Source organism: Phocoena phocoena, chromosome 1, assembly GCF_963924675.1.
Source record: "Phocoena phocoena chromosome 1, mPhoPho1.1, whole genome shotgun sequence".
Taxonomy (NCBI): Eukaryota; Metazoa; Chordata; class Mammalia; order Artiodactyla; family Phocoenidae; genus Phocoena; species Phocoena phocoena.
Window position 1 is genome coordinate 48,024,981 of NC_089219.1, and position 17,284 is coordinate 48,042,264.

The 17,284-nt window shown below is 42.6% G+C and overlaps 1 protein-coding gene across 1 annotated transcript in view; it reads left to right on the top strand.

Annotated features, from left to right (window-relative positions):
* C8A (complement C8 alpha chain) overlaps positions 1 to 17,284 on the top strand; it is a 65,378-nt gene that overhangs the window by 15,000 nt on the left and 33,094 nt on the right. The window contains exons 2-5 of the mRNA XM_065890016.1: positions 4,267 to 4,369; positions 9,744 to 9,888; positions 10,872 to 11,019; positions 16,364 to 16,553. Of these exons, the coding sequence (XP_065746088.1) occupies positions 4,267 to 4,369; positions 9,744 to 9,888; positions 10,872 to 11,019; positions 16,364 to 16,553 (586 nt within the window). The remainder of the gene's footprint in view (positions 1 to 4,266; positions 4,370 to 9,743; positions 9,889 to 10,871; positions 11,020 to 16,363; positions 16,554 to 17,284) is intronic.

Consider the following 17,284-nt stretch of genomic DNA (forward strand, 5'->3'; position numbering starts at 1 on the left):
GCAGTCTTGAGGGAAAAAAACGGAGCTGGAGGAATCAGACTCGCTGACTTCATACTATACTACAAAGCTACAGTAATCAAGACAGTATGGTACTGGCACAAAAACAGAAACATAGATCAATGGAACAAGATACAAAGCCCAGAGATAAACCCACGCACTTATGGTCAACTAATCTATGACAAAGGAGGCAAGGATATACAATGGAGAAAAGACAGTCTCTTCAATAAGTGTTGCTGGGAAAACTGGAGAGCTACATGTAAAAGAATGAAATTAGAACACTCCCTAACACCATACACAAAAATAAACTCAAAATGGATTAAAGACCTAAATGTAAGACTGGACACTCTAAAACTCTTAGAGGAAAACATAGGAAGAACACTCTTTGACATAAATCACAGCAAGATCTTTTTTGATCCACCTCCTAATGGAAATAGAAACAAAAAAACACAAATGGGAGCTAATGAAACTTCAAAGCTTTTGCACAGCAAAGGAAACCATAAACAAGACGAAAAGACATCCCTCAGAAGGGATAAAATATTTGCAAACAAATCGACGGACAAAGGATTAATCTCCTAAATATATAAACAGCTCATGCATCTCAATATTAAAAAAACAAACAACCCAATTCAATAATGGGTAGAAGACCTAAATAGACATTTTCCAAAGAAGACATACAGATGGCCAAGAGGCACATAAAAAGCTGCTCAACGTCATTAATTATTAGACAAATGCAAATCAAAACTACAATGAGGTATCACCTCACACCAGTTAAAATGGGCATCATCAGAAAACCTACAAACAACAAATGCTGGAGAGGGTGTGGAGAAAAGGGAACCCTCTTGCACTGTTGGTGGCAATGTAAATTGATACAGCCACTATGGAGAACAGTATGGAGGTTCCTTAAAAAACTAAAAATAGAATTAACATATGATCCAGCAATCCCACCACTGGGCATATACCCAGAGAAAACCATAATTCAAAAAGAAAAATGCACCCCAATGTTCACTGCAGCACTATTTACAATAGCCACATCATGGAAGCAACCTAAATGCCCATTGACAGATGAATGGATAAAGAAGTTGTGGTACATATATACAATGGAATATTACTCAGTCATAAAAAGGAACGAAATTGGGTCATTTGTTGAGACGTGGGTGGATCTAGAGACTGTCATACAGAGTGAAGTAAGTCAAAAAGAGAAAAACAAATATCATACATTAATACATATATGTGGAACCTAGAAAATGGCACAGATGAACCGGTTTTCATGGCAGAAATAGAGACACAGATGTAGAGAACAAACATATGGACACCAAGGGGGTAAAGCAGCGGGGGCAGGGGGTGGAGATGTGATGAATTGGGAGATTGGGATTGACATGTATACACTGATGTGTATAAAATGGATGACTAATAAGAACCTGCTGTATAAAAAAATAAATTAAATAAAATTCAAAAATTAAAAAGAAAAAAAAAAGTAATGGTTGCTAAAACTACTGTAGCCTTGATACAAATCAAGGCATTGACACCAAACTCACAGGAAAGAAATTGTTTCACTTAGAAAAGTCCTGAAAATAGTTTAAATTGTTAATGTTATTAAAACCTAATCTTTGAATACATGTTACTTAAATATTATTTGTGGCAAAATAGAAAAGATGCATAAAGAACTTCTACTGTACCTAAGTATGAGGGTACGGTACATGTTTTTTCTTGAGAAAAAACAATTGTTTGAGTTGTAAGTCAGTGTTGATGCCTTTTTCCTGGAACACTGTTTTTACTTGACAGAATAACTGCCAAACAAACTATAGTTATTCAGGCTAAGATACTTGGCAGACATTGTCTCAAAAATGAGCAGAGGGCCTATTGTTTCCAGGAAAACAAATGGCATTATTTGTTACCAATGACAAAATTTGGGCTTTCAAACGAAAATTAAAATTTTGGAAAACATATTCACTACCATGAACTTGAGATCACTGGTAATATTAATAAATTTGACTTATTAATATGTTATAGTGAAATGTGAGTATTTTTAAGACATGTACACTCAGAGAACCATTGTTTTGTAAATTTCCAATGTCTGATGTTATAAAAATCATGTATGGGTACCAGATACATTTAAAGGATACATAGATCAATGGGTTTTAATGTAACAGAGTATAAAACATTCATTGATAGGATTTCAGGTTCCAAGGGCAATTAACATTTAAGAAATGACTGCTTTTCAAGATTTGGTGTAGCATCAAAGAACATCCAAAATTATCTGAGAAGACTATTAAAACACTCCTCAACTACATAATTTTTTTCAACTACATAACTGTATGAGGCTGGAGTTTCTTCATAGATTTCAACCAAAGCAACATAAAGCAACATATTGAATGAAGAGGCAGAAATGAGAATCTAGCTGCTTTCTACTAAACCAGACATCAAAAGAGATTTGCAAAAACATAAACCAGTAACACTCTTTTCAATAATTATGTTTCTTGGAAATGGATTTTTAAATAAACATATATGGTAACATGTAATGGTTTTGTTGTAATTTTAAATGGATAAATAAATATTTCAAAATTTCTCAGTTTTGATGTTTGGATTCTGTGACTGTCGATCGACCCAGTCCCGTTAAACAAAAGCTCTTCAGAGTCCTCAATAGTTTGTTAGAGTATAAAATGTTCCTGGGACCAAAGTCTGAGAACCAGTGATAAAGGTGAACATCACTTTCCTGATGATACTAGAGCTTCCTGTTTGGGGTTTCAGCATAGGGGGCATCATTCATCGCGTGCAGCAGTTCACAGCATAATTAGCATGAGTTCTGAAGTACTACAGCATCATCCCTGCATACAGTAGAGGCACAACACATTTTTATTCTTCATTTCTTTTTTTTTTTTTTTTTTGCGGTACGCGGGTCTCTCACTGTTGTGGCCTCTCCCATTGCGGAGCACAGGCTCCGGACGCGCAGGCTCAGCGGCCATGGCTCACGGGCCCAGCCGCTCCACGCCACGTGGGATCTTCCCGGACCGGGGCACGAACCCGTGTCCCCTGCATCGGCAGGCGGACTCTCAACCACTGCGCCACCAGGGAAGCCCTATTCTTCATTTCTTAAAACTGGAAATGATCGGAGGGAAAACGTGCACAACTCTTTTGCTGTTGTTGCTTAAATTTTACATCTCAAAATTGATGCAGGGAAAGGAAAAGAGTTCTGAAGATGGAAACTGGTGATGGTTGCACAACAATAGGAATGTACTTAATGCCACTGAACTGTAAGCTTCAAAATGGTTACGGTAAAATGTAAATTTTATGTTACATGTATTTTACCACAATAAAATATTGGGGAAGAAAAGAGCATTAGGCCATATAACTTTTGTTTTAAAAACAGCACATGCAATTCTTAAGAAGGAAGATAGAATCATTCTAGTGTTAGAAGTACCCTTACAGCCCAGTGTTCCAAGTAAAAATAACTGCATTTATGGACGTTCCTCTCCCTTCCCTGCTCCATCCCCACTCCCACTTCCAGATAACTTTAAGGCTAAGGGAATATATATTGTGATACTGGTTCATGTTCTACAGCTACAGGTACCCAGATGCCCAAATCAAGGGGTAACCTTTATAAATTAAAAAATTAGCATCTGTTCATCCATAAAAAAAAGAAGAAAATCCTTCCATCTGTGACAACGTTAATGAACCTGGAGGACATTATGCTAAGTGAAATAAGCCAGACAGAAAAAGACAATACTGCATGATCTCACTTATATGTGGAATCTAAAAAAAGTCTAACTCATAAAGCCAGATAGTAGAATAGTGGTTACAAGGGGCTTGTGGGGTCAGGAACATGGGGAGAGGCTGGTCATAGGATATAAACTTTCTGTCATCAGCTGAAAAAGGTCTGGGGTTCTGACGCACAGCATAGTGACTATAGTTAGTAATAGTGTATTGTACACTTGGAATTTGCTAGGAGAGTAGATCTGAAGTGTTTTTACCACACCAAAAAAAAAAAAAAAAGGCAACTATGGGAGGTGATGGATGTGTTTCCCTTGGTTGTGATAGTCATGTCACAATGTATATGTATGTCAAACCATCACGTTGGTCATCCTAAATATACCATACGATTGTTGTCAATTAAGCCTCAATAAAGCTGGAGAAAAATTCAGCACCTGTTTTCATATTATTAAGATACTGTCATGTTAAAAGACCTTTTTGAATTTATAATTACAAAAATTAAAATGATCACGATAAAAAATTTAAAAAATTGAAGCAAGGGGTCTCTTCTCTCTTTAGGAGAGTCAGTCGGGCTGTTCAGAGTTCTACTCCCACAGCTGTTTCCTGCCAGCTGGGCAACTGGGGAGAGTGGACAGATTGCTTTCCATGCCAGGAGAAAAAGGTGAGACATTTATGACCAATTTGGGAGCATTTAACATTTAAATTGTGTACTAGGCATTCAAATGGAGATAAACAGTCACGTCTATAAATCTAGAGGCCTGGGGAGAAAAGGGTATTCAGAAGCCATACGCACGTGGCTGGTGGAACTTATTTCTGCCTCTTCTGATTTTGTTTGTAAGGCATTTGGATGAGGTTGCAAAAGATGTGTATGTTACGGCTTAGATGCAGAAAAGTGGCACTCCGGGCATGGGCACACTGATCCCAACTGGCCACTCTGGGTGCTGGCCTATGTATTACCTTCCAGTGAGGGTCATCTGGAGGGACCAATGGCTTAGGAATAAAATGCCAAGCTGTCCATGACCTATGAGGAACTGAGATAAACCAAAGCGTGTCACACAGGGTGTTCCTGAGGATTTCACTTTCATGCACTGTAAAGGCTGACATGCCCAATGAACAGATGTGTATCTATCATGCCCATCTAAGTGGTTTTAATTGGTCCAAGATGATTGCTAAACTCAGTGGCATAAGGGGGATGTTGAGAGCACTCGGCTCTATCAGGGAGGAGTATTACAATTCTGTCTTTGTTCAGAATCACTGGCTCATGGTGACAATAGAAAGAAGACTAACTTCTATTCTGTTTTCTTAGTATTTTATCTTTTTTTTTTCGGTACGCGGGCCTCTCACTGCTGTGGCCTCTCCCGTTGCGGAGCACAGGCTCCAGACGCGCAGGCTCAGCGGCCATGGCTCACGGGCTCAGCTGCTCCGCGGCATGTGAGATTCTCCCGGACCGGGGCACGAACCTGCGTCCCCTGCATCGGCAGGCGGACTCTCAACCTCTGCACCACCAGGGAAGCCCTGTTTTCTTAGTATTTTAAAATCTCTGCAGACGACACATGCCTTCACTGGATGCACCCAGGGTGGGTGCTGCCCAGACGTGGTACATCACTGCCGAACCTTGTCTATTAGCCTATTGCTGTCAAGCCTGTTTTTTAGCTTCGAGTCTGCAGCTTAGATTCTGGCTTGCACCTTATTTGCTGTGTTACTTTGGACATAATTTTTACCTTCTCTGTGCCTCTGATTCCTAATCTATAAATGGGAGTTGAAACAGTACTTACACCATAGAGTTATTGAGAGCGTTAAATGAGTAATGCATGCAAAGTGTTTTTCATGGCATCTGGCACAAAGTGCTCAATAAATGTGAGCTGTTTCTATACTTCCTATCTGTGCCCTCCTCTCCAACCCCACTCCCACTGCCTTGAATCAAGCCCTGCTCTTCTCTCACTGATAGTCCTCCTGCTTCCAGACCCCCTCCTCAGTTAGATGCAAAAGTGCCCTGTGGGGCTTCCCTCGTGGCGCGGTGGTTGGGAGTCTGCCTGCCGATGCAGGGGGTGCGGGTTCGTGCCCTGGTCCGGGAGGATCCCACATGCCACAGAGCGGCTGGGCCCATGAGCCACGGCCGCTGAGCCTGCGCTCCGCAACGGGAGAGGCCACAACAGCGAGAGGCCCGTGTACCGCAAAAAAAAAAAAAAAAAAAAAAAAAGTGCCCTGTGAAGTTTTGAGGACACTGGCAGGAACACCATTTGGAGCTAGTTTATTCAACTTTGAAGGCTAAAGTTTATGATTTTGCCTCTCCCATCTCTAGGATATGCCAAAGAATCTTAGATGTCCCAGTTTAAAAATATCTGGCCCCCAATTCTCATTCTGCTTTGACATCCTGGATTCGTTTTCTGAGCCTGCTGTAACAAATGTCAAAGACTGGTTGGCTCCGAACAACAGAAATGTATTCTCTCAAGAGTTCTGGAGACCAGAAGTCTGCAATCAAGGTGTCAGCACGGCCAGGCTCTCTCTGGAAGCTCTAGGGGAGAAGCCGTTCTTTGCTCCTTCCAGCTTTTGGTGGCTGCCTTGCTCCAATCTCTGCTCCTGTCTGCATCACCCCTTCCCTTCTCTGTGTCTCCTTTATGTGTCTATGTGAAATCTCCCTCTGCTTTCCTCTTATAAGGACACTGTGATGGCATTTAGGGTCCTCCTGGATAATCCAGAGTAATTTCTCCAAATTAATGATGTCTGCAAAGATCCTTTTTCCAAATAAGATAACATTTACAACTTTCAAGGATTAGGACTTAATTTCTTTGCATGGCCTTTAGTCAACCTATTATACATTTAAACAGCATCCTAAAGCTACCTTTTTCTCTTGTGCTGCTGTTTAGATAGCAGATAGCACAGGTGAATGACTTACAGTTTAAATCAACGTTTATTACTTTCTTAGGGACTCAAAAAGACACGTGTCTTTAAAGTAATCCTTAAAATAATTAAATTCTGTTAATTTTTTAACTGAAAGACCATCTGAGTTTCTTTCTATTAATATTTTTCTTCCTCTCAAAATCACTCAATCAATGACGTGCATTTCTGGAAAGAAACATTTTCTACTAGCTAGAAAAGAAAATTATGTCTTAATGATACCAACCACGGGTAATGGCACGGAGAGGTCCCTAGGGAAGTATCCTCACCAACCTTTCTGCAATACAATGTCTTCCTTATTTGATAACAACCTAGAAAATAAGGAGCGGGTGGGAATGAACCTCATGTCTGCACCATCATTCCAAGTACAGAAACCACAGGAAGGATGATAATGACAATATATAGTCGCTATTATTAAATAATTTCTGTATACCAAGGACCGTGCTAATGCTTTAAATAAATCATCTTCTTATTTGACTTTCACAGCCAACAGTAGGTGACAGACACCACTCAATCCCTTTGCTTAGTTTGCCCAGTAAGAATGTGGTAGAGCCTCGATTTAAAACTTGGTCAGTCTGATTCCAAAATGCCCGTGAGCCTGAGCTCTATGCCTCTCCTGCCTCTCCCGGAGCTATATGGAGAGTAGTAAGTGATATTAGACGTCACCTAATCCAATTCCGACTCAGTCATAATCCTTCCAGAGTAGCCCAACAGCTGGCTACGAGGATGATGGCGATGTTGATAACTATTATTACTAAGCGCATACCAGAACCACGCAGAATGCTGATGCCTTTACCTGTGTTATCACTAATCTTCAGAACATTCTCATCTCTCATCTTACAGATGAGAAAACCGAGGGTCAGAGGCGTTAAGTAATTTACCCAGTGACACATATACCATAAGTGGCAGAACTGAAATTCTAACCCAGCTTAAAATGGGATCATTAATAGTACTTAACCCCCTAGACTTGTGAGGATTAACTGACATAAAGAATGTAAAGGGTTTGGGCCATAGTAAGCACTCAATAACTGGTAGCTACCATCACCATCATCACCATCATGGTAACTTCAGGTCTTATAACTGATGAATTTTTTCAAGGTTGAGAAAGAGAATTGGCTATACATTTGTATGATGAGCTCTCTTTTATTTACTGCATTGTAGGGCAAGAGAGTGGGTAGAAAATGAAAATATCCTCCTATTCCCATACTGATCGCTAATTATAATCTCTTCTCACCTAGTTTACAAATCTTTTATTGCTGTTATTAACTAAAAGTCAGGGAAGGTAAATGGGCAGGTTGGATCCTCACTTCCTTTTGCTACCTCTGCCTCTTTGCTAAGAGGGAGTTAAGTAGGCAGAAGTGGGCAAGAGGAAATGGAGGGGAAGCTTCACACTCAGCCCTGGAAGCATCTGGAAAAGGCTGCACTGATAATGATGCGGAAACCACTTCCATTTATTGAGCACCAGTGATATGCCAGGCCCAGGGCTAGGTGTGTCCTCAGACCTCCTCTCACTTAGTTCTCACAAAACCCTTTCGAGGTAAGGTCCCATCATACCCATTTTACATACTAGACAGTGGTCGCTCAGAAAAGATAAGTAACTTGCTCATGGGCAGTTGGTCAGTGAATCCAGGATTTGGCCCTAAGTTGGTCTAATCTCATGCTTGTGCTCTTTCAACTATAGGTGAAGGAATCCTAAGTAATTGTGATTAGTGAGGTCAACTAAGCCACCTCATTTTATAGATTGGGAAAGTGAGGCAGAAAGTGCCAGGCTCTGATAACTTTACCCAGCAAGTAATAAATAGATTCAGGTCAGGAACTCAATTCGCTTACTTCTCAAATCATTGCCTTCCTATTTACTTATTAACAGTTTTGAAGCTAGGGCCTGTGGGCTAAGAGACGGCAGAAAATATGGTGCTGACTGACACTCCGTGTGAAGCTCTTCATACAGCATGTTTTATATTGTTATATTTTTTATCCCCTCAACCATCTCTAAGCTTCTTAAAGACAGGGATGGAACTTCAATTTCTTGGAATGTCTTACTGTTCGGCTTCTTCCTGATACGCTAGTATCTAACACTGTACACCCTAGAGAAGACAGTGTCATAAAAACATTGAGCCCAAGGCTGGTATGCATTTTTATTGTTTCTCTCCTTCCTTCAGTAAGTATTTATTCATCTGCAGTCAGAGCTGGACACAGGGTCTCAGATGATGTCTTCAGAGCTCTTTTTGTCTCTCTAATTGTTGGATGGGCTCTTTCTATAATAGGCAAGATGACCACTTGATACCCACAATTCCCAGCAACCTCAGCTAAAAAGAAACTATCTTTTCCAATAGTTCTGAAAGAAACTTCCCAGAGATGACTATGATTTGCCCTAAGGTCGAGTCATGAACCAATCATTGCAACTTGGCACATGATTGGTACTCTGGTTGCCCTGCCTCGTTCACATCCACACGTCCTGTGACTGAGGGGGTGACGTCACCCCCACCTGAACCATACGAGACATGCCACAAGGAAAGAGGAAATGCCATGACCAGAAGAAATTCTTCAAAGGAAAAGTAATAAACATCTTTTTAAAGGTGACTACCATGTAACTGACCATAGATCAAGTGCCAAGTATATGAAGCCAAATAAGACGTGGCCCTCCCTTTGCTGACCCTAACCCTATGTGCAAATTGTCCCTAAACTAGTGAGAAACGTAAACAAAGAAGTGGACAATCAATCACAACCTTATATGACAAGTGCTAGGAGAGAGGGTACATAGGGAACTGAGAATCTATTACTTAGTTAGGGAAGTCTGTTCCCAAGGAGGTAAACTGTGAGTCTTGAAAGATGAATAGGTACTAACTGGCTTCAGAAGGGAGAGACAGAGGTTGTTCCTAGCAAGTAGGAAGACCCTAGAAATAACTAGTCCAAACCTCTCATTTGATGTTTGGAGGCCCTACTCAATATTCCAGCTGGTGACAGTGCCACCTCTGGCTGAACACCGCCATTTATGATCACTCATCCCTGCAAAAGACAGCTTTGCAGGCAGCTCTCAATCATTAGACAGTCATTCCTTATGTTAAGCTGAGACCTGCCTGCACTGATCTCAGTTGATTGATAGACAATGAATGTGTCTGGTTCCAAATCTGATTTAGTACAGATACCGGAGCCTCCTGCAGCCTAACAAGTTCGGGGGAACCATCTGCAGTGGGACTGTCTGGGACCAAGCCAGCTGTCACAGTCCCACAGCTTGTGTGAAGCAAGCACAGTGTGGACAGGATTTCCAGTGTAAGGAGACAGGTGAGTAGCATCTCAGAAGGATAACAGCTGTGCCTGTCAAACTTAATATGCAAAACAGTTCTCCAGGAGCTTGTTAGAATGCAGGCTCCTGAGCCCTTCCCCTAGAAGTTGTTGTTCTGGGGTTTGGGATGGGACCCAGGAAGCTGAATTTTAAGCCAAGTCAGCAGCCCAAGTAAATCTGAGGCAACTTTGCTGGAACACCCATTGAGTTGGAAAAGGTACAATTCACTCATCCATCCGTTCATTGAGTAAATGCTGATTGGGTACATATGATGGCCAGACAATGTGCTACCTGCTGGTGATGCAGAGGTGAAAAGTCCTTGTGCCTGATCTCAGAGTACTCCTAGTCTCTTTGGGAGACAGACCTACAAGGAATCAATGACAGTGTCCTGTGATAGCCAGTGTAATGGGTGTATGTACAGGGTCCAATGTACGGACTCTGGCGGGGGCGCCTAAATCCGCTTTGGGCAGTCAGGGCAGGATTCAACATGGTACTTGAGCTGAGACTTAGAAAATGAAAAAGAGTTTGCTAGGAGACAGAATGTGCAAAAACGCAGAGATTTAGGGACTCACAACGAGCCCAGAATAAGTGCTTTGGGAAGAGAGGCAGGGGATGGGCCAGGTAAGTTACTGGGGGCCAGACAGTGACATTTGGAAGCAGAGGAATGGGGAGGTCCTGAAGGATGCAGAGCAAGGGATGACATGGCCAGACTGGAATTTTAGAAAGATCCCTGGGGCTGCAATGTGGAGACTGAATTAGAGAGAGCAAGCCTGGGGCAGGGTCTGAGCTGGGGGGCTACAGGTGAGAGACATGGAGGCTGGAGGGAGGGCAGAGGCAGTGAGGACGGAAGGAGGATGGAACAGGACTGGGAGGATCGAAGGGCTATTTCAGGGGTGGAACGGACTTGGTGACTATGGATGCAGGTCATGAGGGAGGGGGAGGAGTCCCAGACACTCTAGAAGCATCCACGGCCTCTCCTCAGGTCGCTGCCTGAAACGCCACCTGGTGTGTAATGGAGACAATGACTGCCTGGATGGCTCTGATGAGGACAACTGTGAAGACATCAGGGTCTTGGAAGATGACTGCAGCCAGTATGACCCAATTCCAGGATCAGAGAGGGTGGCCTCGGGGTGAGTCGCTGCCGGCTGGCTGTCGGGAGCAGGGCATGATTTCTCTCCAATCATGAGTATTAGTTTCAGGGAAAGAAGAGGGTCTTTGTGGGGAATCTCTCTGGAGTGTATCCTGTGAGGCCGTCCTCACCATCCCTCTAAGTGGCTTAGTCCATCTGGGCTGCTCTAACAAAATACCACACACTGGGTGGCTTATCAACAACAGAAATGTATTTCTCACAGTTCTGAGGCTGGTAGTCTGTGATCAGGGTGTTAGCCTGGTCAGGTGAGGGTGTTCTTTCAGGCCGCAGACTTCTCGTTGTGCCCTCACATGGTGGAAGGGGCTAGGGAGCTCTATGGGGTCTCCTTGATAAGAGCACTGATGTCATTCACGAGGGCTCCACTCTCATGACCTAAGCGCCTCCCAAAGGTGTCCCTCCAAATACCACCACACGAGGGGTTAGAGTTTCAACATATGAATTTTACAGGACATAGCTCATGTTTTCCCCTTTATGTCTCTGCCCAAGGGTCCTCCTTTCACCCTGTCCCACTCTACTGCTCATTCCTCTTGCCCCAATTCCATTTCCAAGGCCCTTTTAAGAGGCTACACCTTCCATGAAGGCTTCCAATATCCCCAAAAGACAGCACTTCTCTGGCCCAAGTGCACTTTCCAGTAGCCCTGTTCTTACTCTGCTTTGCACTGTGGTTGCTGATATAACCAAGGCCTTAGGGTGAGATGGGGTGGGGCTTGAATCTCCGCTTTGCCATTGCTGGCTTATAACTCTCAGGCCAGTTTCTTTATCTGTTGAGATTCAATCAGCCTCAATTCTAACTTTACTTCACTGTGCACCTTATGTTCATGTTTAGTCCCTTGCACACATCATACTCTTTTCTTCTCACTTCATAAAGTTAGTTCCTTCTTTCTGAAATGTCCTTCCCTGTATTCCTAACTGGTTAACTTTTTGCCTAGTGTTGTGCCCTGAATTGTATCTCCCTAAAACTTGTATGTTGAAGCCCTAACCCCCAATATGGTCGTATTTAGAGATAGGGCCTTTACAGAGGTAATTAAGGTCAAATGAGCTCATAAGGGTGGGGCCCTAATCCAATAGGACTGGTGTCCTTGTAAAAAGAAGAAGAGACACCAGAGAGCTCTCTCTCACCTCTCACCATGTGCACAGAGAAGGGGCCATGTGACGCTATGGCGAGAAGGTGGCCATCTGCAACCCAGGAAGAGAGGCCGCACTGAAACCAACCCTGATGGCACCTTTCTCTTAGACTTCTAGCCCCCAGGACTGACAGAACATAAATGTCTATTCTTTGAGTCATCCAGACTTGGGTATTGTATTGGGTATGGTACTTTGCTATGACAGCCCAGCTAAGACACCTAGGCATCACCTCCTCTAGCTGGTCTTTTTGACACCCCCTCCCCTCCTCTCAACACTGTCTAGGCTGGCTTAGTCCCCTCCTACTGTTCCCAGCATCCCTGTGTGTCCTACTCTCCCAGAACTTATCCGACAGGGCAGAGACATCTGTTCCCCAGGCTAAGGGGTCCTCATCATTTTCTGCTTCTCCAGCATCCAGCACAGGGCCACACTCATAGTGACACATGGTATTGTTAGTTCCCTGACACTTTGCTTTGGGCCTTGTCCTCTGACTTGAGTATAAACTCTTTGAGGGCCGAGGCTACTCTGATTCACCTTTTTCATCTCCTCAGCCCTTATGTCAGAGCTTTCCCCATAACAGCCTCTCACTGAGTATTGATTGCAGTGAAACAAATCAATATGACCAACTGGACCTTTACAGATGAGGAAACAGAGAGAGACAGTACTCATCCCACAGTGACCCAGCCACATGGCAGCCCACTCTGGGTCAGGTGTGGGTGCTGTAAAATGCAGCTCTCATTCACTGAGGTTTAATTACGTTCAGATCACAGCCCACAAGGCCTAAAGTATTTACTATCTGGCCCTTTGTAAAAAATAAAATAAGATTTTAAATTAAAAAAAAATAAGATTTCCTACAAGATAGGACAGAATCCTGTAAATGCATGTAGACACACACGTATGAAAAGATGATCAAATTCCTGTTTCTTTTAGACCAATAATATTAGTTTTCTTGGACTGCCATAACGAAGTGCCACAAACTAAGTGGCTTAATCAATAGAAATTTATTTTCTCAGGAGGTTAGAAGTCTCAGAATCAGGTCTCAGCAGGATTGCTTTCTCTGAGGCCTCCCTCCTTGGCTTGTGAATGGCTGTCTTCTCCCTTTGTCGTCACATGGTCTTCCCGCTGTACATGGCTGTGTCCTAACTTCCTCTTCTTAGAAGGATACCAGTCCTACTGGATTAGGGCCCTCCCTAATAACTTCATTTTAACTTAATTACTTCTTTAAGCATCCTATCACCAAAACACAGTCAAATTCTGAGGTTTTTGGAGTCAGGACTTCAACATACAAATATTGGGAGAACATATTTCAGCTTCTAACACCAATAAAAGGGGATTCTTGTTGATTTTGAAAGTGACTGTGGGATAAACAGACTACAAGCATGAAATATTGAGGTTTTGACTTGAAAAACAATTCCCTCGTAATTGACAAAAATATCACAGACCATGACCCTGCTCTCATGTGATTCAATCAGGAGATTTCAAAGGTACTTGCTGATTCGTGTGCTTTGCCACACCTAACACTGAAACCAGTAGAATGGGCCCACCTCCACTCCCAGCAGCTGACATTATGGTGGTTTTTTCATTCATCTCAAGATCTCAGAGGCCTTTCCTGATATCTTATTTTTTCTAATTTAGGCACTTCCCAGTTTTTAATTTTTATTTATTGTTACAGAAGTAATGCCTATTTGAGGTAAAAACTGAAATTCTTCCTTCACTATCCCTCACCTGGTCCCACCCACTTACCCTCTCTCTCTTCCCTCCCTAGAGCTGACCCCTGTTACATGATTTCACAATCATGTAAAAATGCATTGACAACATACACTGTATGGAAGGTGTGCCTATCAGGTGTATTGTGCATTATAGACATAAGTGTATTTTACATAAATGTGATCAGACTACATATTGTCCATAACTTGCTTTTTTCACTTAATAATATATTTTGAAGATTTTCCTCCCATATCTTCTGTTGTCTTTTTCTAGGCAGCATAGTGTTCCTTAACAGGGGTCAGCAGACTATGGCCTGAACACCAAATTCAGTCTGCTGTCTATTTTTAAATAAAGTTTTATTGAAACACAGCTTCTGCCCTACAGTGGAAGAGTTCAGTAGTTGCAACAGAAACCTACGCAGCCTACAAGGCCTGAAGTATTTACTATCTGGCCCTTTGTAAAAAATAAAATAAGATTTCTCAATTCTCCTATAGTATAACTATATAAATTATTTAACTACCTCCTATTGAAAGATAATTAGATTGTTTTCCATTTTTCCCTTATAGACGGTGCTGCAATGAACATTCTTACATACATAATTTTGTACCCATGTGTGAATATTTCTAAATTCCGAAAAGTAGAATGTCTCTCTTTATTTTCACTGGGGCTTCTGCAATCACATTTTTAAAATATATACAGGCTTTACTTACGGTTAGAGGTTACATTACAATCTTAGGGCTTATTGTTCTTTAGAGTTTTTCTTTGGCCCATTAGAGGGCTGTATTTATCAGCTACAGGCAGAAACATGTTCCACAGGGGGAAAGATAGAAACTGCAGGGTAAAGACTAAGAACCCAGATTGTAGTGTCAAAAAGAATCTAGGAAAAAAATCCAGCTATGACTATAGGCAAGGTACTTAATTTTTCTGAGCTTCAATTTTTGCATTTGCAAAATTGTCATGAGGTTGAAAGTTAATGTATGCTAAATGTCTGGTATAGTGTGTATTCAATTCATCATAGCTATTATTACATCACTTCCACTAATGTGAAGAAAGAGATGGGGAAAGGAAGAGAAGAAGGAAGTGAACTTACATTGAATTTCTACTATATGCCAGGTGGCTCTACAATTATCCATTTATTCCTTTGAAGTAGGTTTTATTCACAGTTTTTCCCCTGCTCATCTACCTTTGTGCCCTTTCACAGAGGACATAAATGAACATGACAAATGCCATGCCAGAGGCGATCACTGAATGCCATGGGAACACAGAGGAAGGACAATCGTCTGTCCAGGATAATCAAAGAAGGCAATACAGAGGACGCAACATTTGAGTTGGGTCTTAAAGGCTGAGTAGGAGTTTGAGAGGCAAAGACAAGCAATCATTTTATTATCCACAACATATGAGGCTTAGATTGTTAGGTCTTAGAACTCTTAGCCAACTTTCAATGATTTTGTTCGGTTAACTTTCTCTTTGTATGAGATTAAAGCAGATTTTCACCTGTTTCACATGATTTTTACCTAAATATGGTTAAACCATCCATGAGCTAAAACAGAGAACTTGGGCAGATAGATTTGAAATACCCCAGAGAGGGAAGTATGGGAAATATTTCTGGAAAGGTATTGGGCTAGGGGAAAAGAAGTATTACTATCAACTGTACTTCTGTTTTATTCTGATACTCTCATTTAGACTTCACAAAACCCAGGAGAGGTAGTTTTACTATGTCTGTTTTTCAAATGAGGAAAATGAGCTTCAGGAAGTTTCTAGAATGTGTCCAAAGTCACATAGCTAGTAAATGACAGAGCTGGAAATTAAGCAGGCATCTCCCTGACCTCCACACTGTGCCTCCTCTACGCCAAGGCCTTTCTGAGGATTAGATTATCAGCTTACCACTATGAACTACACCCAATATTTCAAACCTATTTTTTAGCAGCAAAACCTTTTCTGAAATCATACTAACAAAAACAACAGTGACATTTATTTAACACTTCATGTATGCTAAGTACTGTTCTTGTTTTAACTCATAGTTTAACTCTGTGAGGGCAGTAGTATTGGCTGCTTTTTACAAATGATTACACTGAGGCACAGAGAGGTTAAATGATCTGCCCAAGGTCACACAGCTAGATGTGGCAGAGATAGGAAACGGGTCCAGACTGTCTGGTTCCCGTGCTTGGACTCTTGATAATCATGCATATTCTTCTTCAATTTACTCAACAAATATTTAGAGGTGCCTCCCATGTGGGAGCACTGTTATAGATGCTGAACGGAGTTGTCTGGCTGATCTGGTCTAAGGGAACCTGGGGGCCCTGGCCCAGTCCACTCAGTCTCCCATTGTTGCCCAAAGTGGCCCTTAAGGTACTTCAAGGAAATCTGGGGTTCCACAGAACACAGTTTGAGAAGTGCTGCTCAGCCCACCAGCTACTCATGGTCCAGAGGATATTTTGTGCCATCTCTGCTCTTCCAATGCTCTCTCCCAGAAGCTGCTTGCCTTTTCAATTTAGGTATAATGTTCTGACCCAGAAACAAGCTCAGAGCGTATACGATGTCAGGTATTATGGGGGCCAGTGTGAGACCGTATACAACGGGGAATGGAGAGAGCTTCGGTATGACCCCACCTGTGAGCGTCTCTACTATGGAGATGATGAGAAGTACTTCCGGAAACCCTACAATTTCCTGAAGTACCACTTTGAGGTAAGTCTGAACAGGGGTGCTCACAGGCCACTGGGTGGGTGCAGGGAGGGGAAGCTGTTGGTGGAGATAGCTGCCTTGCTTTGGAAGACCTTATTTCCCGTGGGGTTTGCTGGTGGCTGAAGGTCCCACTGCACCTGTCCTCGCGCATGCTTAGTGCTGAAGGGGCAACGGCAGGGCCAGTGAGCCGCATACTGTAAATGGGACCAGCCCCTGCTAGATCTCGGCTCCAGTCCTAAGTCAATAAAATAGATTCGGGGCCTGATTTTCTAGGCTGCTCGTCAGAAGACCTATTTCCAGGTTTTGACTCTATTAGAATAGATGTAAATCAGACCTTGAGCAGCTCACTGCCCCTCCGCGGGCCCAGGTTACTAAGATGTAAAGTGGGGGCAGGACAGGAGGTGGCTGGGGGTTCTGAGAACTGTGCTCCTGCTTCACCAGGAGCTGGTCCTCACTGGTGACCTTCATCTCTTGACTTTCTGTCCATGATTTTGTTGGAAGAAAGGGTTCCGCTATTGCAAAGTGCTTGCAAACTGTTGATGATCCCTAAGAGTCTCTCCCTTTAAAATTCTGCCGTCTCCTGGTCAGCCTGTAGCTCACAACAAGCTCCAGAGCCTGCTCCTGGCCATTCCTTTCTTCACCCCTCACCCTCTGGGTAAGCCGTCTACACAGCAAACCTCACTGCAGGCTTACCATGTGTCAGCTCTTCTATTTTCACACAAATTCTCCCACCG